The following is an 8,500-nucleotide window of genomic DNA, read 5'->3' as shown; positions in this document are numbered from 1 at the left end:
CAGGACAATAGAGACACCAGAATAACAATATTCATGATTCTGAAGCTGAAAATACAAAATTATTTTAGATTATTTTAGCACTCTTTCACTGACTAGACATATTTAAAATAATGTAGGCCACTTTATACTGGTAACAAGACATTTGGCATTATCAGGACCCACAAATATTCCCCCATTGCATTATTATACATTATATTCAGCATTTTTTTTTCACACAGTAATTTTTATTTAGTGTGAACTATCCACAATATTTATTTCTACTATCCACGATAAAAAATTGTTGCACTTTTTATATTGTGACATGATATTGTTACACCCATAGATAGATAGATAGATAGATAGATAGATAGATAGATAGATAGATAGATAGATAGATAGATAGATAGATAGATAGATAGATAGACAGACTGATAGATATAGATAGATAGATATATAGATAGATAGATAGATAGATAGATAGATAGATAGATAGATAGATAGATAGATAGACAGACTGATAGATAGATAGATAGATAGATAGATAGATAGATAGACAGACTGATAGATATAGATAGATAGATATATAGATAGATAGATAGATAGACAGACTGATAGATATAGATAGATAGATATATAGATAGATAGATAGACAGACTGATAGATATAGATAGATAGATATATATATAGATAGATAGATAGATAGATAGATAGATAGACAGACTGATAGATATAGATAGATAGATATATAGATATATAGATAGATAGATAGATAGATATAGATAGATAGATAGATAGACAGACTGATAGATATAGATAGATAGATAGTATAGATAGATAGATAGATAGATAGATAGATAGATAGACAGACTGATAGATAGATAGATAGATAGATAGATAGATAGATAGATAGATAGATAGATAGATAGATAGATAGATAGATAGACAGACTGATAGATAGATATATAGATAGATAGATAGATAGATAGATAGATAGATAGATAGATAGATAGATAGATAGATAGATAGACAGATAGACCAGTTTATAGATAGATAGATAGATAGATAGGATCTACAGAGAGCGCTAATATTTGTACAAATACAACTGGAGGCGAACAAAAAATATTGACAAAATATGTATTTCATTATACACAATATCTAAATTACACATATAAGTTACTCTAAACCAGTCCATAATATCTGCAGGTCGTTGCAACGCCATTGTGAGGAGACACACTTACTTCATGATCAGATCATTTGGTTATTTTAACATCACAAGGCTACTTTACACGGTCAGACACAACGAGCTGTTTGACAGATTCGCTGGTATAAAATCAGTGATTTTCCATCGCGTTGATTCCGCCCATCTCTCCGTCGAGGGGCTGGTCGTCGAGGTCCGATGCGTCACGTTTCTTTGGGCCTTCTGCAGGATCCCACTGGCAGGGAAGCGCCCGAATTTTTTCTCCCTGCCTTAAAACGTCCTGCATATATTTATTACAAGTGTGGATCTTCGGGATAACAAGGTATCGAAGGGGAAAACGCGACGCAAAGTAGGTTAAAGACGCCCGCGAGGTGCGGCTGAGCCTCTTTTAACGCAATGGCTACAGTTTAGCGTGCTGGTAAACACACACTTGCATGGGGCTTTGCGTATCATTTGCATGCAGATCTGCAGACGCGTTATGAATGGTTGCAGATTACGTCTTTATTGCATGTGTTGTTTGTGATTCTCAGTAAATGTGGCGATTGCAGAAGGTCAGATTGATAGTGGAGAGCATTAGCATCGCTGGCTAGCTCTGGCTGCATCGAGCAAAGGCTAGCTGAAGTTTTCTTTAATACAAACTGCGAATAAAAAGCGAGGTGGTTTAACGACATGTCTTACGATATTGCTTTGCATATGGATCTCAGATATCCAAAGCATGGCTTATATTTTGCACTGGTCAAAGAAATAAAACGATCAAAGGGAATTTCTCCCCCTTTTTTTTTTTTTTTTTCCCCTCAGGCCAGCAGGCAGTCGGCTCTACAATTCGTGTATTTTAACTTCAGATTGACATTGTTTGTGTTTCATGGCATGATTATTTGTGTTGTATTAATAATGCATTTTAAACAATATATTGATTTTTGTTGTTAAGAGTGTGTGTGCATATTGTAATGGGAATCATGGTTTTCTATTTGAAATCAATTACAAATTGGATCACATCAGTGGTATTCGTGTGATATTGGCTATATATAAATATATACTGTATATGTATGTGATTGGTGGTGTAGTAAATACTAGTAAGGGTGCCTAGTAAAGTCTTTTTCAGAATCATTATTGACGTATTAAGTGTCATTGAAAACCTGGAAAGATCAGAGAAATTAATACAAATGTTAAAGTAATGGAAAGTGTATAAGGAATTTTATTTAGTTGCACTTTGCTCATAATTTTATGAGCTTAGAATGATTAAAAGGAGGGAGTGCTGTCAAATCAATAAATATATGTAATGTATATAAATATAATAACACACAAATATATAAGCAAAATCTTTTTCTTCGATGTGATTAATCGAATTTGACAGCACTAATATATATATATCACATATAGTAATAAACGCAACGACAAACTATTTCAGTGTTAAAATTGTGGATTTTTTCAGTAAAGTTTGCTTAATACATTCTGTTCAACTGCATTAAAGAGTGCAAATGATATCATTCAACTGAACTGTTTATGCGTTTTAAACGCGTTATGTTTTTCATCCATGCAATAAATGAATGTCCCTGAATGAGTGTGGTTTTAGCCAATTTAAAGGTATAGTTCTCCCAAAAATGATAATTTTGTCATCATCTACTTGCCCTCATGTTGTTCCAAACCCGTATGAATTTCTTTCTTCTGTTGAACACAAAATAATACATTTTGACAGAAACCAAAAAGTGAATGGGCTTCATTGACTTCCATAGTATTTTTCACACAAAAAAATACCATAGAAGTCAACAAGGCCCATAACTGTCTGGTTACCAACATTCTTTAATATATCATATTTAATATATCATATTTTGTGCTCAACAGAAGAAAGAAACTCATACAGGTTTGGAACAATTTAATTTAATAATTTTTTAAATTTCAAATTCACCTTGTGGACCCCTTTTGCAGAGGCCCTCTGGGTGATAACCACTAATGCAATGTGATCGTACTCATGTTAGGATTTATTAAATTATTTTCCAGTAATTGGACAATGCATGGAAATTATTTTTTTCAAAAAATGTGGTACATAAATCTGCTTTATGTAATGACGCACTGTTTTTTCTCTCTCTCTCTCATTACAGGTAAACAATTGGAGACAATTCTGTGTAGTTTGCAGGATAAAAATTTCAGACGTTCCCCTCGGATTGGTATTTAACATAAAGAAAAAAAATCACCTTAATCGAACCGTCACACGATGATGAACACGTTCACCCAAAACTCCTCTGCAAGCCCATTTTAGTTTCATACATGACTTTTCCAATGAACTGACCATCACCTGTTGGAACGTTTCTGGTGCATTTTGGTGCAAGTGCTGATTCCTGAAAGCAGAATTCATACATGTACAGTGGAAGAATGACCGAAGCATGGCAACAGCAACATGCAGTGGCCCCTCCCGTCGGGCATCCTCTTCTACAAGGGGCGGAGAATGCATTGGGCACGGCCGCTTACGGGATAGTCCTACAAGCGGATCCTGCGTTACAACAGTCTCAACACGGCCAGCATGCACAACAGCATCCGCCACCTCAACTACAGGTGGGCAGTGAAGGTGGCCACAAATGTGGAGCATGTGGCCATGATATTTCACACTTGGCCAATCCTCACGAGCACCAGTGCATGGTTAACCAGGACCGTTCTTTCCAATGCACACAGTGCATGAAGATCTTCAACCAAGCCACGGATCTCCTAGAGCATCAGTGTGTCCAGGTCGAGCAGAAGCCGTTTGTGTGCGGCGTGTGCAAAATGGGATTCTCGCTTCTCACTTCCCTGGCGCAACATCATAACGAACACAGCACTGGAAACAATCCAATGAAGTGCTCGATCTGTGAAAAAACATACCGGCCAGATTCCGCGTCTTCTAACCCTCAGCAACCTTCGACTGCGGAGACATCCAGCGACGGCGCAGCCATGGGCTCCTCGTCCACGACCGCTTTTCAAGACTCTGATCGTCCTTATAAATGCTCCGTGTGCAATAAGGCGTTTCGTCATCTTTCCGAACTCTCGCGTCACGAAAGAGTGCACACGGGGGAGAAACCCTACAAGTGTGACACCTGTGATAAGACCTTCAGTCAGGCTTCTCATCTGGCTCACCACCAGCGAACTCACAGCGCCGATCGCCCTTATAAATGCGCCGTTTGCGAGAAGACCTTCAAGCACAGGCAGCATCTCGTACGCCACATGTACGCTCACTCCGGCGAGCATCTTTTCAAGTGTAATCTATGCGAGCTTCATTTCAAGGAGTCATCCGAGCTGTTGCACCATCAGTGCCAGCCGGTCGGAGAACGGCCGTTTCGATGCACCGCATGCGGGAAGAGCTTCAAGCGCCCGTCGGATCTTCGGCAACACGAGCGCACGCACTCAGAAGAGCGGCCTTTCCAGTGTGAAGAGTGTCAGATGAGCTTTAAACAACAGTATGCGCTTGTGCGCCACCGTCGTACGCATAAAAACCCTGCCGATCGGCCTTTCAAGTGCAACCAATGCGACAAGGGCTTCCTTCAGCCTTCCCATTTGCTGTATCACCAGCACGTCCATGGGATCGAGAGTCTGTTTAAATGCGCAGCTTGCCAAAAGGGCTTCAGGCAATCTGGAGAGCTTCTGAGGCACAAGTGCACCGAGTCCAACTCCGCATCCAACGCCGTGGAGAAGCCCTACAAGTGTGACGTGTGCGGGAAGGGCTATAAAAAATCCTCGACGTTACAGCGTCACCAGAACTCGCACTGCACCGAAAAGCCACTCAAGTGTTCGCTATGTGGCAGACGCTTCCAGTCCTCGTCTGATTTCGTGCAGCACCGATGCGACCCGGCTCGCGAGAAACCCATGAAGTGCGCCGACTGCGAGAGGCGCTTTAAATACTCGTCCGAGTTGCAGAGACATCGGAGAGTCCATACCGGAGAGAAACCCTTCAAGTGTCCCACGTGCGACAAGGGGTTTAAACAGCGCGAACACTTGGCGAAGCATGGCATCGTTCACTCGCGTGAAGCCCAGTTCAAGTGTGTGTGGTGCGGAGAGTGTTTCGGAGAGCTTGGCGCCCTTCAGGAACACACAGTTCAACACACTGCAGAAGGAGGAGGTTATCCAGCGTCATCGTGCATAGAGTAGTGACCGTCTGCTGTGAGCGAAAATACACACGCAATAGCGATATTTCTTACATGTATATTGTACGTTTTACGTATGCCATTGCAGTACTTGTTGGACTGGTACATAAAGTGTCAGCTTGTTAAAGGGTTCATTCGCCCAAAAATGAAAATTAGCCCATGATTTACTCACCCTCAAGTCATCCTAAGTGTATATGACAGTTCTTTCAGACGAATACAATCAGAGTCATATTAAAAATGTCCTAGCTCGTCCAAGCTTTATAATGGCAGTGAATGGTCGTTTCTGTTTTGAAGTCCATAAAAGTGCATCTATCCAGCATAAAAGTGCATCTGTCCATCATAAAAGTGCATCTATCCATCATAAAAGTGCATATATCCAGCATAAAAGTGCATCTGTCCATCATAAAAGTGCATCTATCCATCATAAAAGTGCATATATCCATCATAAAAGTGCATATATCCATCTTAAAAGTGCATCTATTCATGATAAAAGTGCGTCTATCCATCATAAAAGTGCATCTATCCATCATAAAAGTGCATATATCCATCTTAAAAGTGCATCTATTCATGATAAAAGTGCGTCTATCCATTATAAAAGTGCATCTATCCATGATAAAAGTGCATCTATCCATGATAAAAGTCCATCTATTCATGATAAAAGTGCATCTATCCATCATAAAAGTGCATCTATCCATCATAAAAGTGCTCCACACTGCTCTGGCGGGTTAATAAAGGTCTTCTGAAGCGATGCGATGCATTTGTGTAAGAAAAATATTAATATTTAAAACTTTATAAAGTAAAATAACCAACTTTTATGATGGATAGATGCACTTTTATTATGGATAGATGCACTTTTATGATGGATAGATGCACATTTATGAACTTCAGAACAGAAACAGCCATTCACTGCCATTATAAAGCTTGGAAGAGCCAGGACATTTTTTTTTTTTTTTTAATAAAACTGATTGTATTCGTCTAAAAGAAGAATATCATACACACCTAGGATGGCTTGAGATGGAGTAAATCATGGGCTAATTTTCATTTTTGGGTGAACTATCCCTTTAAAGTCTTGGTGTACCTCTGTGTAGAGATTGGCAGCATCGCATCTACTCTACAAGACTTTGCCTCACGCACCGACCGCTCGAACAGAAACGAAATGAGCGCAACTCATAAATAAGCTTGTAAAAAGAAAAGAACAATTTTGTCTCATGTGCAACTCATTATACTTAAGACTGGTGTTTCCAACAAAGAAACGATGTCGTGTGAGGTCTGCTGTGTATCCAGTATATCTAGTAAAGCAAGAGGAGAATGTCAGTGACCCGCTTTTCCAAAACGACTTGGTACGCCACGCGATCGACCGCATCTAGATGTTTCATTGTTTCTTTTTCTTTCTAATTATTTGGCCTTGTAACTTTCTTCAAATTAACTGCCTTTCTTTCTTCCAGTGCTCTCCATATCATTCTTCCATGAACTTGAACACTGTGTGGCCATCTGGACAATATACAGTAGTGATTGTATGTATTCGTAATGTATAACTCCCATCACTTAACCCATGATGTAACAGGGTATATGTATGCATGATTAGCCTAAATAATTTATACAGTTTGTTGTAATCTGTCATGCTAACGTGTAGGCAAATAACTAAAAAAAAAAAAAAACTAAAAAAAACACATATTAGCCATTCTCTTGTGCATTTCAAATCATCTCTTAATACGTTTGCAAGCAGTTAAATTTAAAGTTGCTTATTAACTGCCAGGCAACTGAGAAAAACAATGAAGTATTTTAGTTTGCAGATTGCAAACGGATGGTGTTGCGTTAGCTAAACAAACTGTAGAATTTGTAAAGTTATATATATATATATACGTGGATGTTTTGTATCGCTTCGACACGAGTACAGTGCTAGGATTTAGTATCTGTTTGTGTTTCTTCATACTGTAGTGTGTATGTGAGTGTTTCCTCTTTTGAGGATACGTTGTTGTTTTTGTTTTAGTGGATTATACTTTTTGCCACAGACAACTTGTACAGTTTCTCTGCCACAGATTCGTTGTTTTGCTTTCTGCTTTAGAAACAATATGCCATAAATCAGACAGCATTTTATTCTGTGCTTGCCTAATTGGATCAGTTGACAACAACAACAACAACAACAACAACAGAACCTGTTTGGGTTTTTTTAATTAAGAAAAATGCAAATTTGGATGCAAAATTACACAGCAGCTTTTTGTAATGAATCATTTGAAACAAACTCAAGTGTACAAATACAGGTAATATGTTTAAAAGTATCCAACACAGTATTAAGTAGTAGTCAAGTAGTAAAAAAAACTCCTACGATGCAGTGTCTAAATAGTAATTAAATCCATATTAATAATGATACATTGTATGATCCTAACAGCTTGAATGTAAACATTGCAAACGTTTATTTTTCCCTTTCGATGCCTCCGAAAGCCTTATTAACGTTAATGGCTTATGTGTCAGTATTGTTTGTTCTGTTACAGATTTGTGTACTCTTATTTTCATGTGCATTAAATGCAGAGACTGAATGTTGTCGTTGCTTGTGAAGCAATATTCTTGATGTTGAATCGAGTGATTTATTTCTTTTTTGTATTTGAGCAAAAACAGGTTTTTCCACCAATCTAGCACCTCCTGTATGTCCCGTTAAACGTCTGTGTTTCTAGATAAGGTAGTCAAGAGACTCGAGATGTAAATATGCCATAATGTGTTGTTGTCCCACCCCCCCACCCTCCCCCCTTATCACAAAGGTGTGGCATGTCATAACTACAAGGCATTTACAAATTAAATGTTTGTAAAACATAGATAACCCGTTGTAATTATTTGTGAACCAAATGGTGAAATGACCACAGGCCATGTAATGTTGATTTAAAAGTGAGCAATTTTTTTTACTGAAACAATTACATGGTACATGTACATCAAATTGGTGTAACAATAACAAATGGTAACGTTTTGTAACAGGTTTTTTCCTCCAAAAATATAATCAAAACGTTCGAATAATATGTAAAAGGTATCCAACTCTGTATACGTCATGCACTACAAGTATAGAGTATAACTATTGTGTTAGTGCAATTTAGTGCTGTCAAATTGATTAATCGTTATTAATTGCATCTAACTTAAAAGTTTATTTATGTATGTGTGTGTATGTATATATAATATGTATATCTCTATATATGTGTGTGTATTTATACAGTGTGTATACATATGC

The 8,500-nt window shown here is 38.1% G+C and overlaps 1 protein-coding gene and 1 long non-coding RNA gene across 2 annotated transcripts; both read left to right on the top strand.

Moving 5' to 3' along the window:
* The first annotated feature begins 1,334 nt into the window (after positions 1 to 1,334).
* On the top strand, positions 1,335 to 5,946 carry znf319a (zinc finger protein 319a). The gene is made up of 2 exons (XM_079591747.1): positions 1,335 to 1,526; positions 3,277 to 5,946. Exon 2 carries the CDS (start codon positions 3,533 to 3,535, stop codon positions 5,288 to 5,290), a length of 1,758 nt encoding a protein of 585 aa, XP_079447873.1. The 5' UTR covers positions 1,335 to 1,526; positions 3,277 to 3,532; the 3' UTR covers positions 5,291 to 5,946.
* Positions 5,947 to 6,496: 550 nt separating this feature from the next.
* LOC306987469 lies at positions 6,497 to 7,823 on the top strand. The gene is made up of 2 exons (XR_013795167.1): positions 6,497 to 6,626; positions 6,732 to 7,823. It is a non-coding gene; the product is annotated as an uncharacterized lncRNA (long non-coding RNA).
* Positions 7,824 to 8,500: the final 677 nt, after the last annotated feature.

Source organism: Phoxinus phoxinus, assembly GCF_949152265.1.
Source record: "Phoxinus phoxinus genome assembly, chromosome: 2".
Classification (NCBI taxonomy): domain Eukaryota; kingdom Metazoa; phylum Chordata; class Actinopteri; order Cypriniformes; family Leuciscidae; genus Phoxinus; species Phoxinus phoxinus.
The sequence above is the reverse complement of the archived record's forward strand: the minus strand, read 5'-3'. Positions and strand labels throughout refer to the sequence as shown.